Source organism: Oncorhynchus nerka, linkage group LG27 (assembly GCF_034236695.1).
Source record: "Oncorhynchus nerka isolate Pitt River linkage group LG27, Oner_Uvic_2.0, whole genome shotgun sequence".
Taxonomy (NCBI): Eukaryota; Metazoa; Chordata; class Actinopteri; order Salmoniformes; family Salmonidae; genus Oncorhynchus; species Oncorhynchus nerka.
In genome coordinates, this window is record NC_088422.1 from 97,403,140 (window position 1) to 97,418,693 (window position 15,554).

The following is a 15,554-nucleotide window of genomic DNA, read 5'->3' on the forward strand; positions in this document are numbered from 1 at the left end:
TCACATCACACACACAACACTGTCACATCACACACAACACTGTCACATCAACACACAACACTGTCACATCAACACACAACACTGTCACATCAACACACAACACTGTCACATCACACACACAACACTGTCACATCAACACACTGTCACATCAATACACAACACTGTCACATCAACACACAACACTGTCACATCAACACACAACACTGTCACATCAACACACAACACTGTCACATCAATACACAACACTGTCACATCAAAACACAACACTGTCACATCAAAACACTGTCACATCAAAACACTGTCACATCAAAACACTGTCACATCAAAACAAAACACTGTCACATCAATACAAAACACTCACATCAATACACTGTCACATCAAAACACTGTCACATCAAAACACTGTCACATCAAAACACTGTCACATCAAAACACTGTCACATCAAAACACTGTCACATCAAATACACAACACTGTCACATCAATACACAACACTGTCACATCAATACACAACACTGTCACATCAATACACAACACTGTCACATCAATACACAACACTGTCACATCAATACACAACACTGTCACATCAACACACAACACTGTCACATCAACACACAACACTGTCACATCAACACACAACACTGTCACATCAACACACAACACTGTCACATCAACACACAACACTGTCACATCAACACACAACACTGTCACATCAATACACACAACACTGTCACATCAATACACAACACTGTCACATCAATACACAACACTGTCACATCAACACACAACACTGTCACATCAACACACAACACTGTCACATCAACACACAACACTGTCACATCAACACACAACACTGTCACATCAACACACTGTCACATCAACACACTGTCACATCAACACACAACACTGTCACATCAACACACAACACTGTCACATCAACACACAACACTGTCACATCAACACACAACACTGTCACATCAACACACAACACTGTCACATCAACACACAACACTGTCACATCAATACACAACACTGTCACATCAACACACAACACTGTCACATCAACACACAACACTGTCACATCAACACACAACACTGTCACATCAACACACTGTCACATCAACACTGTCACACAAACACTGTCACATCAACACACAACACTGTCACATCAACACACAACACTGTCACATCAACACACTGTCACATCAACACACTGTCACATCAACACACAACACTGTCACATCAACACACAACACTGTCACATCAACACACAACACTGTCACATCAACACACAACACTGTCACATCAACACACAACACTGTCACATCACACACACAACACTGTCACATCACTGTCACATCAATACACAACACTGTCACATCAATACACAACACTGTCACATCAACACACAACACTGTCACATCAACACACTGTCACATCAACACACAACACTGTCACATCAACACACTGTCACATCAACACACAACACTGTCACATCAACACACAACACTGTCACATCAACACACTGTCACATCAACACACAACACTGTCACATCAACACACTGTCACATCAACACACAACACTGTCACATCAATACACAACACTGTCACATCAACACACAACACTGTCACATCAATACACAACACTGTCACATCAACACACAACACTGTCACATCAACACACAACACTGTCACATCAACACACAACACTGTCACATCAACACACAACACTGTCACATCAACACACAACACTGTCACATCAACACACAACACTGTCACATCAACACACAACACTGTCACATCAATACACAACACTGTCACATCAACACACAACACTGTCACATCACACACACAGGGCAAGAACTGAGCACACACACACCTTCAGTTTGAGCCTGGTCCGTCCCTCTTCATCCAACATCTCCTCATCCTCAAACTCATCTTCATAGTACTGGGAGTCAAAGGGTCTGAACAGAGAGGAACACACACATCACATCAGACACAGAGTTCAGAGAGAAGACACTGCTTCTACCTATCCAGACCCTTCACATCCGAAAACATGGAATGCTCAGGGGAAGGTCAGAGTTAGGGGTCAGGGTCTAGGGGGAGGGTCAGTAAGTGAACTGGGACCATCTGGGGTGAGTCTAACCTGGGCTCAACGGAGAGGAAGTTGGGTAGTTTGACGAAGTAGAGGTCTGATCCTAGATCAGTGCTGACTTTAGGAATCTCCACCTCGATACGAGTCTCTGGGACGGGCTCCTCCTCAGCCTGCTCCCCTTCCATACCATCATCTTGGTCCTGGGGAGACACACACAGAGAGACACACACAGAGAGAGACACACACACACACAGAGAGAGAGACACACACAGAGAGAGACACACACAGAGAGAGACACACAGAGAGAGACACACACACAGAGTCACAGAGACACACACACACACAGAGAGATCACACACACACAGACAGACACACACACAGAGAGACACACACTGTCACATCAAGACACACACTGTCACACAGAGAGAGACACACACACAGAGAGAACACACACACACACACAGAGAGAGACACACACACACACAGAGAGAGACACACACACACAGAGAGATCAACACAGAGACACACACACAGAGAGACTTCACAGAGAGACACACAGAGACACACACAGAGAGACACACACAGAGAGACACACACAGAGACAGACACACAGAGAGCACACACACAGAGATCACACACACACACAGAGAGACACACAGAGACAGAGAGACACACACAGAGAGAGAGACACACACACAGAGAGACACACACACACAGAGAGAGACACACACAGAGCTCCTTCCAGACACACACAGAGAGAGACACACACAGAGAGACACACACACACACACACAGAGAGAGACACACACAGAGAGACACACACACAGAGAGAGACACACACAGAGAGTCACACACACACACAGAGAGACACACACAGAGAGACACACAGAGACACACACACACACACAGAGAGACACACACACAGAGACACACACACACAGAGAGAGACACACACACAGAGAGAGACACACACACACAGAGAGAGACACACACACAGAGAGAGAGACACACACACACAGAGAGAGAGACACACAGAGAGAGAACACACACACACACACAGAGAGAGACACACACAGAGAGAGACACACACACACAGAGAGAGACACACACACACACAGAGAGAGACACACACACACAGAGAGAGAGAGAGACACACACACAGAGAGAGAGACACACACACACAGAGAGAGAGAGAGACACACACACAGAGACAGAGACACACACAGAGAGAGACACACACAGAGAGAGAGAGACACACACACAGAGACAGAGACACACACAGAGAGAGAGAGACACACACACACAGAGAGAGACACACACAGAGAGAGAGAGACAACACACAGAGAGACACACACTGTCACATGCAGAGAGACACACACACAGAGAGAGACACACACAGAGAGAGACATCACACAGAGAGACACACACAGAGAGAGTCCACACAGAGAGAGAGACACACAGAGAGAGACACACACAGAGAGAGACACTGTCACAGAGAGAGACACACACACAGAGAGAGACACACACAGAGAGAGACACACACAGAGAGAGACACACACAGAGAGAGACACACACAGAGAGAGACACACAGAGAGAGACACACACAGAGAGAGACACACACAGAGAGAGACACACACAGAGAGAGACACACACAGAGAGAGACACACACACAGAGAGAGACACACACACAGAGAGAGACACACACACAGAGAGAGACACACACACAGAGAGACACACACACAGAGACAGTCTGTCACTGGAGAGAGACACACCCACAGAGAGAGACACACAGAGAGTGTCACACCCACAGAGAGAGGTTGTCCAGGAGAGACACACACACAAACTCTTCATTATTAGTTATTGTAACATGCAGAGGTAAAGTGTCTCTCACCAGGGGTTGTCCTGAAGTGGGGGGGTAAAGTGTGTCTCACCAGGGGTTGTCCTGGAGTGGGGGGGGTCAAGTATGTCTCACCAGGGGTTGTCCTGGAGTGGGAGGTTTCTCAGCATCACTGTCTGATGAGATGTCGTCTGCCTCTCCAAACAGGTCGTCTGCTGCTGGCTTCTTACCTGAGGAAGAGATGGAGAAAGAGGAGTCCTGAACCCTAACCTTTGACCCGTAACAGGTAGGAGTGGAACATGGAGGGATTATACCCTGACCCCCCCGCCTCCTCAAAGTGCATCGGAGTCGGCTTGGGTGGTATCCAGAAGGTCATACCTTCATACTGACCGTGTGCCATCCTGGGATATTCAGTAATACCAGCACTGAACACAAGGGGCGCTGTTTTCAAACCCCACTGAGCCTTTGCAATATGGAGGCTACCAATGCTCATAAATACATGTGAAATCCCATAGTGAATCCTAGCTAAATGCTAACGAGCGCATTGCGAACATTTTAGAGTCTCTGACAAACTCCTGACCCACTAGGGGATTCTCCTGACCCACTAGGGGATTCTAATGACCCACTAGGGGATTCTCCTGACCCACTAGGGGATTCTCCTGACCCACTAGGGGATTCTCCTGACCCACTAGGGGATTCTCCTGACCCACTAGGGGATTCTCCTGATCCACTAGGGGATTCTCTTCTGTTACCAAGCAAAGCTTGATTTTGGAAGAAACTAACCACTTAACTAGCTACTAAATTAGCAAACCAAATTAGCAAACCAAATTAGCAAACCAAATTAGCAAACCAAATTTAGCAAACCAAATTAGCAAACCAAATTAGCAAACCAAATTTAGCAAACCAAATTTAGCAAACCAAATTTAGCAAACCAAATTAGCAAACCAAATTAGCAAACCAAATGCACAACTGCAGAGCATTTAGCACCATTTAGACAGTCAACTTAATAGTGAGAAGACATTTAGCTGTCAAATATGTGTAACTACATCAACCTGGCTCATGCTGCACAACAGTGAGTGACTCAAGGCTCCAGAATGTAAAATAATGTGACAGGAGACAAAGCAGACCACCAAGCGTATTGCAAGTTGACTGCAGTACATAAAAAGTAGCTACAAATATTCTAATTTATTAAATAAATGAGATAGCCACAGGATGGTTTTGCAATACCGTCCTGTGGCTATTTCCAAATACCCCAGGATACGGTATCCTGTATATATCAGGGTTCCTCAAATACCCCAGGATACGGTATCCTGTATATATCAGGGTTCCTCAAATACCCCAGGATACGGTATCCTGTATATATCAGGGTTCCTCAAATACCCCAGGATACGGTATCCTGTATATATCAGGGTTCCTCAAATACCCCAGGATACGGTATCCTGTATATATCAGGGTTCCTCAAATGGCGGCCCACTGGCCAAACCGTTTTTATTTGCCTCCCCCCAAGTTGAGCAAAATGTTTTTTGTTGTTGTTTTTTTTACATAAAAGCCTAAAAACACCAGGAAATCAGCTCCAAGTGATTGTAATTCTGGAAAATCGGGTTCCCAAGTATTCCCATGCATTATGCATACAAATGTAAGCAAGGTTTGAAATTATGATGTTTTAGTCAAATATTATCTCCGTTTGGGTTTTTTGTGGTCAATTTGCAGTCTACAAATGATTTGTAATTATGTTCCGGACCCATCCGAAACTTCCACTCAAGAAAAATATATTTTTCATATTTTTTTTTTAATCAGCCTGAATCTAGTTGATGATCCCTGGTATATATGATATATACCGGCCAAGCCTACACCAGGAGGGATCTTCTCCTCTAGTATGTGTTGAGGAGACCTCCTATAGGACTCTTCAGATTAGGGTTGCATTTTTCTAAACGCCCAAGTTTTCCAGAATTCCCGGTTGGAAGACTCCCGGATTCAGGCGGGGATAAGCAGGAAATACGGAATCCTCCAACCAGGATTTCTGGAAAACCAGGGATTTTTGGGAAAGTTATTTTTGCAACCAGCCTTCAGATCTAGGTTTACCTTTACCCTTCTTCTTGGCTCCAACGTCGCTGTCAGAGTCTGAGCCAGACGCCGCCATCTTCTTCTTGGCTCCAACGTCGCTGTCAGAGTCTGAGCCAGACGCCGCCATCTTCTTCTTGGCTCCAACGTCGCTGTCAGAGTCCGAGGCAGACGCCGCCATCTTCTTCTTGGCTCCAACATCGCTGTCAGAGTCTGAGCCAGACACAGCCATATTCTTCTTGGCTCCAACGTCGCTGTCAGAGTCCGAGGCAGACGCCATCTTCTTGTTCTTCCGTCCGACGAAGTCATCCTCGCTGTCACTGCCCTTCGCAGACTCTGAACACACACACATCATTTAATTCTTATATTTCTCCTGTAGAATTCCAGTCATTGCTCAAAGATTAAAGATAATTTTACTGGTCAATTGCACACAAGGTCCAATCGAAATGATTACTTCCCTTTTAACCCAACCCCTCTGAAAGAAGACACATCAACATACAGGGCATTCTGAATGTATTCAGACCCCTTGACTTTTCCCACATTTTGTTACGTTACAGTCTTACTCTAAACTTGATTAAATTATTTTGACAGGATTGTATCGAGGTACAGATCTGGGGAAGGGTACCAAAAAAATTCTGAAGCATTTAAGGTCCCCAAGAACACAGTGGCCTCCATCATTCTTAAATGGAAGAAGTTTGGAACCACCAAGACTCTTCCTAGAGCTGGCCGGCCGGACAAACTGAGCAGTCGGAGAAGGGCGTTGGTCAGGGAGGTGACCAAGAACCCAATGGTCACTCTGGCAGAGCTACAGAGTTTCTCTGTGGAGATTGGAGAACCTTTCAGAAGGACAACCAACTCTACAGCACTTCACCAATCAGGCCTTTATGGTAGAGTGGCCAGACAGAAGCCACTCCTAGGTAAAAGGCACATGACAGCCCACTTTGAGTTTGCCAAAAGGCACCTAAAGGACTTTTAGACCATGAGAAAAAATATTTTCTGGTTTGATGAAACCAAGATTGAACTCTTTGGCCTGAATGCCAAGTGTCACGTCTGGATGAAACCTGGCACCATCCCTACGGTGAAGCATTAGGGTGGCAGCATCATGCTGTGGGGATGTTTTTCAGCGGCAGGTACTGGGAGACTGACTAGGATCGAGGAAAAGATGAATGGAGCAAAGTGCTCCAAACGTGCTCAGGACCTCAGCCTGGGACGAAGGTTCACCTTCTAACAGGACAACAACCCTAAGCACACAGCCAAGACAACGGAGGAGTGACTTCGGGACAAGTTTCTGAATGTCCTTGAGGGGCCCATACAAAGCCCGGACATGAACCCAATCCAACATCTCTGGAAAGACCTGAAAAAAGCTGTGCAGCGATGCTCCGCAACCAACATGATAGAGCTTGATAGGATCAGCAGAGAAAAATGGGAGAAACTCTCCAAATACATGTGTGACAAGCTTGTAGCGTCACAACCAAGAAGACTCATGGCTGTAATCACTGCCAAAGGTGCTGCCACAAAGTACTGTGTAAAGCAGGGGTCCCCAAACTTTTTCCTGTGAGGGCCACATAACTTTTCCCTTCTCTGATGGGGGGCCGGTGTCAGTTTGTAACAGAAAAAGTGTGACGATCGTAGGGGAGCTTAAAAAATTTATTGTTTTCCAGAAAGCCACACATAACCAAATAACCCTTTCCAGGTTCTTTACAGAAAAAAAGTCAGGAAACAAATAATAACACTATTAATGAAATAAATAATAACTAAATAACCCTCTCTGAGTTCTTCACAGAAAAAACAGGAAATAAATAATAACTAAATAACTCTCTCTGGGTTCTTCATAGAAAAAAAAGCCATGGAACATTAACTTTCTGTCGTGCCATGCACAATCTTAACAGATAAAAGTTCAGCTCAGTTGTCAGAGCAGAATCTCTCTGACACAATGAGCAGTCTCTTAAAGTTCTTGTGTTCCTTCCTTATAATCCTTTTGTAGGTTCCAGTAGGCTTGTAGACACCGCTGTTTGCAGCTCTCTCTCATCAACTTCCCTGTGAAAACCAAAAAAGAAGCAGGTTGAGAAACTGAACTAAGTGATACAGCACCTACACAGCACAATACATTTCACTACCAGTATGGTTGTAAAGATGGATTTTATCCCAGTAGATTTTATTATGATTATATTTGTTTATGCTCAGAATGACTCATTCAAGTCAGAAAAGTGAGCTTACTATGTATGTTCATCAGTGTGAACTGTGGGCCTGCATCTGGCTGGTGAGAAGTTGAATATCAGGTTCCATTCTAGTTACAGCCAGTCTCAAGCACTGATGCAAATGTTCATCTGTCAATCTTGATCTCATCTGGGTTTTCAGCAGTTTCATGCGAGAAAAGGTTTTTCGCAGACCACGTGCTGCCAAAAACTGTGGACATTTTCATTGCGTGTTTTTGATGTTTGGATATGTGTCGTTTGGGAGGGCGGCCAGAAGTCAATGAGACTGTTGGGCTTGAATGCGTCTTTCAGAACATCACAGTTCTGTAACTCAGCCAACTCAAACTGATATGAAGGCTGGGCTTCATCAATGTCGGCAACAAAGGGGTTCTGAAAAAGACGGATTTCTTTTGCATGAACATGTAGTTCACTGAATCACACACCGAACTCCGCCTTCAGCATTTCCAGTGCTTCCACGCACTTTTCAGCTGGGAACGGGACCGCTTGTTCTCTGTCGACAGGTTTTGGGTAGCAGGAAGATGGACAGTTGCGCTTTTTCACTTGTTCCAAAAGCAGCACTAATTTCACCTCAAATGCTTTTATGTGTGAATACATGTCGCAAATGAGTTTCCCTCGCCTTGTAGCTGCAAGTTAAGGCTGTTAAGTATTTCTGTCACGTCTGTTAAAAATGCGAGGTGCCATTTCCATTCTGGGTCGATCAGCTCTGGGACCGTTTTGTCTTTTAAATGAAGAAACGTTAATTTCTTAGCAGCTCGTAAAAACGCCTCAAAACTCTGCCCGGCTCAGCCATCGGACCTCTGTGTAGTACAGCACATCTCCGTGCGTAGACTCCAGTTCAGACAGGAATTCTTGGAACTGCCTGTGTTTAAGTCCCTTTGCTCTGATGAAGTTTATGCACGACACCACAACCTTCATTACAGAATCCCACTTCAACACTTTGCAGCACAGTGCTTGCTGGTGAATTAGGCAGTGGACTCGTAGCGGGGCGGTGAGACCCCTTTTTCCAACTCCCGGTTCATGCGTCCTATTAGACCGCGAGTTTCGCCACCATGCTAGGAGCCCCGTCAGTCGTGATGCTAGCTAGCTTTGACCAGTCCAGGTCCAACTTCTCCATGGTTTGGCACACTTTGTCAAAAATATCCTCTCCGTTGTAGTCCCTTTGAGACTTTGGAGGGCTGCCAGCTCCTCGCATATCTCAAAGTTTGCGCTAACTCCACGAATAAAAATGAGCAGTTGCGCTGTGTCTTGCACGTCCGTGCTCTCATCCAGTGCTAATGAAAAAAAGTCAAATTCTTTCGTCTTCTGCTGCAGCTGGGCATATACATTACCCGATTTCTTCAACGTCTGGTGATTGTACTCGCCGACAGACTTACGGCATTAAATGCATCTTTCTTCTCGGGACACACCTCCTCCGCGACAGCATCCATACATTTCTTAACAAACTCTCCGTCAGTGAAAGGCTTACCGCTTCTTGCTATCAGTTTAGCAACCCGAAAGCTGGCCCGAACGGATGCCTGGTTCAGCTGAGCTTGGCGTACAAATGTATTCTGCTGAGATAGTAGTCCACTTTTAGCTTTGAGAGTTTGTCTGCTCGTATTTGGCCTTGCAAGCTATCGTACTTGTCTTTGTGACGGGATTCATAGTGTCGGCGAAGATTGTATTCTTTGAATACCGCCACCGTCTCTTGACAGATGAGACAAACAGCCTTTTCTTTGCATTGAACAAAAAAAAAATTGTTTGTCCACTGCAGGTTAAATACCCTGCATTCTGAATCAATTTTTCTCTTACCTAACCTTTTCGCCATTATTCCGTTCTCTCTTTGACAGGGCCGGGCCTAGGATTTTTTTTCTGGAGGCCAAATAGGAAAAAAATTCGATAGCGTCTCTGGTATTGTTCAGAGGGCCGGGCCAAATGTGCTGACGGGCCGTATCCGGCCCGCGGGCCGTAGTTTGGTGACCACTGGTGTAAAGGGTCTGAAAACTTATGTAAATATAATATCTCAGTTTTTTTTGTCATTATGGGTTATTGTGTGTAGATTGATGACAGAAAATGATTTAATCCATTTTAGAATAAGGTTGTAATGTAACAAAATGTGGACAAAGCCAAGGGGTCTGAATACTTTCCCAATGCGCTGTGTAGAGGTTTTTAGTGGTAAGGGGAGCTGCCAGACTGGGTTCACAGGGAACTGCTGCTGTGGGGGGTTAAGTGCCTTGTTCAAGGGCACAGCAGCAACCAATGGCATATAGGATGTGATACAACAGTATCATATTGGTAATGCTCGATAGAGTACATTAATACAAGAGAGAAGCCAATGTTGCTGAAGGTTGCTACAGTTTTCTTTTCAAACTCCAAGGCTGATCTAGTGAGTGGCTAGAGGAAGGTCCTTCAGACCACACACACACACACTTTCTTCAATACCTGACTTCTTCCTGCTCCTGTGCCCCGCCCCGTCCTCATCAGAATTCTCACGCTCTCCGTCCGATTGGTGGCGCTTCTTCTCCTCTTCCTCATCCTCTGATTGGTCACTCTTAGCCCCTCCTCCCCACTTTTCATCATCTGACTGGTTCTCCTTGCCTGACCCCTCCCCATCTGTGTGAGGGGTTCCAGGCCCTGAGTGGGGGGTGCCGGGCCCTGAGTGGGGGTGCCAGGTTCTGACAGGGGGTGCCGGGGTCTGACAGGGGGTGCCGGGGTCTGACAGGGGGTGCCGGGCGCTGAGTGGGGGTGCCGGGCGCCGAGTGGGGGTGCCGGGCGCCGAGTGGGGGTGCCGAGCCGAGCCGAGTGGGGGTGCCGGGAGCCGAGTGGGGGTGCCGGGAGCAGAGTGGGGGTGCCGGGAGCCGAGTGGGGGTGCCGGGAGCCGAGTGGGGGGTGCCGGGAGCCGAGTGGGGGGTGCCGGGGTCGCTATGGATACTGGCAGGAAAAAAAGTTACTATGCATAATGTACATTCCAATGAAATTTGTTTTCACTCAAAGTGCTTTCAATACCAGATGAAAAAGCACTAGCCTATATAAAACCATTCCATAATCATTCCTCCTCACCTCTTCTCAGAGCGAGCACTGCCCCTCCCAGACCTGGGGCTCCCCACCCCCGATACTGGACTGCCTGCCTCTGATCTTCTATCTCCATCTTCCTCCTCTTCCTCCCGGTGCCCTCTCTCTGACCCACTGTGCTGCTCCGCATCTGACTGGTCATTGTCCTCGGGCTCCGAGTGCATGCTGGCGTCCGACTGGTTTCCTGAGCGTTCCGACAGGTTTGATTGGTTGTCGCTGTGTCGGCTTTGGCGTTCCTCTTCACTGTCATCCCCAAACAGCTCCTGGTTCATAGAGTTATACCATGTCATTATTGAGGTTAAGAGTGTTTCCTATGTGTGTGTGTGTATGTACTGAAACAACTGGATCTCACCTTGGTGTTGGGCTTTCCCCCATCTTGTCCATCATCATCTCTCCCGCTGTCGCTGCCGGAGGCGTTACTATGGGAACGGGACCGGGGCATCTCCGGCTCAGATTCAGAACCTGAACCAGAGCCAGACGCCACTGCTGAGACCACTGCGCGCGCACACACACACACTGTCATGTTAGCTTTCAGCAGAGGGGAAATGTACATGCATGTGAAATAAACACAAATACTAACGTTAGCTACGCACGCCCTATGGGGAGCTTGAATGGTTAGCTAGCTAACGTTAATGTGCTGGACCAAGTATGTACTGGCTATTTTGGTTCTAGTTAGGTTATTGATGGATATTCTCAAAGGTCCTCTTTACTAACGTTAGCTACTTGTTAGCCACTTAACGTTAGCTTCGCTAGCATCAGCCAACCGGCCTTAGCTAGATCACATTAGCTAACTTACTAGCTGTAACTGCATAAAGCTATTCATCTAGCGTAACTTTAGACGTGTTTAGCTAACTTTTCGGAACAGCATTTTGATGGCTAACTTCACCTCTTTGTTCGTTGTCACTGTCCCCATCACTCCCGAACAGTTCGTCCATGTCCGCCATTTCTTTCGATGAGGACGAACCGGAAGTGACAGATGAGCGTTTTCCCAGTTCAAGCACGACACGATTAACTGCGTTGAATATCCACCGGGTGGCGGCAGATGAGCGCTGCGAAATAAGGTGCATGTAAACATGCATCAGATGAATACGTTAATGGAAATCATTGTGTTATTTTATCATTTAACCCTGACATAAAACATTGCAGTTTATAAAAGTGCAGAATCTGTAGTCGACTGTGGTATTTTGGACGCAGTAATTGCAGAATAACGGCTGTGTACGACACTCTAACTGCAGTTTGTTTTGTAAGGGTGCTGAGAGTGAGCAGTGCGGAGCATCAATGCTGGGTGATGACACACAGCACAGGACCTTTCTCATCTGGTAGAGAGAGGGGCTCACCTGTTGAACAATAAAGATCCTGGAATTATTTTCTTTTAAACATTTTTATTTCACCTTTATTTAACCAGGTAGGCCAGTTGAGAACAAGTTCTCATTTACAACTGTGACCTGGCCAAGATAAAGCAAAGCAATGCGACAAAAACAACAACAAACGTACAGTCAATAACACAAAAGAAAAGAAAAATAGAACAATATATGTACAGTGTGTGCAAATGTAGAAGATTAGAGAAGTAGCCAATAAATAGGCCCTAGAGGCGAAAATAATTACAATTTAGCATTAACACTGGAGTGATGCAGTTGAATTCGGAAGTTTACATACACGTCAGCCAAATACATTTAAACTCAGTTTTTCACAATTCCTGACATTTATTCCTATTAAAAATTCCCTGTCTTAGGTCAGTTAGGATCACCACTTTATTTTAAGAATGTGAAATGTCAGAATAATAGTAGAGAGAATGATTTATTTAATATTTTATTTCTTTCATCACATTCCCAGTGGGTCAGAAGATACACTCAATTAGTATTTGGTAGCATTGCCTTTAAATTGTTTAACTTGGGTCAAACGTTTTGGGTAGCCTTCCACAATAAGTTGGGTGAATTTTGGCCCATTCCTCCTGACAGAGCTGGTGTAACTGAGTCAGGTTTGTAGGCCTCCTTGCTCACACACGCTTTTTCAGTTCTGCCCACAAATGTTCGATTGGAATTGAGGTCAGGGCTTTGTGATGGCCACTCCAATACCTTGACTTTGTTGTCATTAAGCCATTTTGCCACAAATTTGGAAGTATGCTTGTCGTGGAAATTTCCTGTGTTTACCAAATCATGAGTGCAAACACACACACGTCAGAGTTATCACAAAGTCCATCTTTAATTATATTTTATTTTACCCTTATTTAACCAGGCAAGTCAGAGTGAAGGCCTAGTTAACTGCCTGTTCAAATTTGTACCCATCGGGGTTTTTAATTATATCAGGCTACCCTGAGCTCCATCACAACCCTGTGACTCTCAGATAATTTCAGTGTCTATAAATGAATGAATTCTCTGAATTCTCTGAGAGTCCCTTACACATTGTAACTGAGATCCTTTATAGCAAAGACACACATAGCCAGACAGCATTAGGCATAATTTATCGTTCAGCTTTGTCTCCTAAACTATGCTCTTTTCTCAAACTCAGAACCCAGCAAATCCTCATATCAACAGCCATATATCAAATCCATCCTATCTTGACAAGATCACAGAGACACATTGACTGGCACACAGACATTGTGGAGCCAAGAGATACACGCTTGACCTCTCCCCTCTCTCCGGCCCAAGCAACTTAGTCTTGACAGAGACCAGATACTGCAACCCCGCCACAGTATTACAAACATATTCTGATGAGAAGTAACTTACAAACATATGATGAATATAAAACATCTTACCTATGTTACCAACTAATTCTGATTATTCCCCAACATGCTTGGGGTTATTGTCCATTTGGAAGACCCATTTGCGACCAAGCTTTGAATTCCTGACTGATGTCTTGAGATGTTGCTTCAATATATCCACATTATTTTCCCCCCTCATGATGCCATCTATTTTGTGAAGTGCACCAGTCCCTCCTGCAGCAAAGCACCCCCACAACATGATGCTGCCACCCCCGTGCTTCATGGTTGGGATGGTGTTCTTCGGCTTGCAAGCATTCCCCTTTTTCCTCCAAACATAACGATGGTCACTATGGCCAAACAGGTATATTTTTGTTTCATCAGACCAGAGGACATTTCTCCAAAAAGTATGATCTTTGTCCCCATGTGCAGTTGCAAACCGTAGTCTGGCTTATTTATGGCGGTTTTGGAGCAGTGGCTTCTTCCTTGATGAGCGGCCTTTCAAGTTATGTCGATATAGAACCCATTTTACTGTGGATATAGATACTTTTGTACCGGTTTCCTCCAGCATCTTCACAAGGTCCTTTGCTGTTGTTCTGGAATTGATTTGCACTTTTCGCACCAAAGTACATTCATCTCTAGGAGACAGAACGCATCTCCTTCCTGAGAGGTATGACGGTTGAGTGGTCCCATGGTGTTTATACTTGCATACTATTGTTTGTACAGATGAACGTGGTACCTTTAGGTGTTTGGATATTGCTCCCAAGGATGAACCAGACTTGTGGAGGTCTACAATTTGTTTTCTGAGGTCTTAACTGATTTCTTTTGAGTTTCCCATGATGTCAAGCAAAGAGGCACTGAGTTTGAAGGCAGGCCTTGAAATAAATCCACAAGTCCACCTCCAATTGACTCAGAAGCTTCTAGAGCCATGACATAATTTTCTGGAATTTTCCAAGCTGTTTAAAGGCACAATCAACTTAGTGTATGTAAACTTCTGACGCACTGGAATTGTGATACAGTGAATTATAAGTGAAATAATCTGTCTGTAAACAATTGTTGGAAAAAGTACCTGTGTCATGCACAAAGTAGATGTCCTAACTGACTTGCCAAAACTATAGTTTGTTAACAAGAAATTTGTGGAGTGGTTGAAAAACACGTTTTAATGACTCCAACCTATGTGAATGTAAACTTCAGACTTCAACTGTAGATGTGCAGATGATGATGTGCAAGTAGAGATACTAGGGTTCAAAAGAGCAAGTGTGCTATTTACAGATTGGCTGTGTACAGGTACAGTGATCCGTAAGCTGCTCAGACAGCTGATGCTTAAAGTTAGAGGGAGATATAAGACTCCAGCTTCAGAGATTTTTGCAATTCGTTCCAGTCTTTGGCAGCAGAGAACTGTAAGGAAAGGCGGCCAAAGGAAGTGTTGGCTTTGGGGATGACCAGTGCAATATACCTGCTGGAGCGCGTGCTATGGGTGGGTGTTGCTATGGTGATCAGTGAACTGAGATAAGGCAGGGCTTTACCTAGCAGAGACTTGTAGATGACCTGGAGCCAGTGGGTTTGGCAACAGATATGTATTGAGGGCCAGCCAATGAGA

The 15,554-nt window shown here is 45.2% G+C and overlaps 1 protein-coding gene across 1 annotated transcript in view; it reads right to left on the minus strand.

The window, feature by feature from the left end:
* Positions 1-12,251, minus strand: part of leo1 (LEO1 homolog, Paf1/RNA polymerase II complex component) — a 73,675-nt gene extending 61,424 nt beyond the window's left edge. The window contains exons 1-9 of the mRNA XM_065012397.1: positions 12,143-12,251; positions 11,609-11,751; positions 11,245-11,519; positions 11,062-11,115; positions 10,627-10,970; positions 6,014-6,328; positions 4,067-4,161; positions 2,146-2,294; positions 1,879-1,963 (exon numbers count right to left, since the gene is read on the minus strand). Of these exons, the coding sequence (XP_064868469.1) occupies positions 1,879-1,963; positions 2,146-2,294; positions 4,067-4,161; positions 6,014-6,328; positions 10,627-10,970; positions 11,062-11,115; positions 11,245-11,519; positions 11,609-11,751; positions 12,143-12,200 (1,518 nt within the window). The 5' untranslated portion in view covers positions 12,201-12,251. The remainder of the gene's footprint in view (positions 1-1,878; positions 1,964-2,145; positions 2,295-4,066; positions 4,162-6,013; positions 6,329-10,626; positions 10,971-11,061; positions 11,116-11,244; positions 11,520-11,608; positions 11,752-12,142) is intronic.
* Between the last annotated feature and the right edge of the window lie 3,303 nt (positions 12,252-15,554).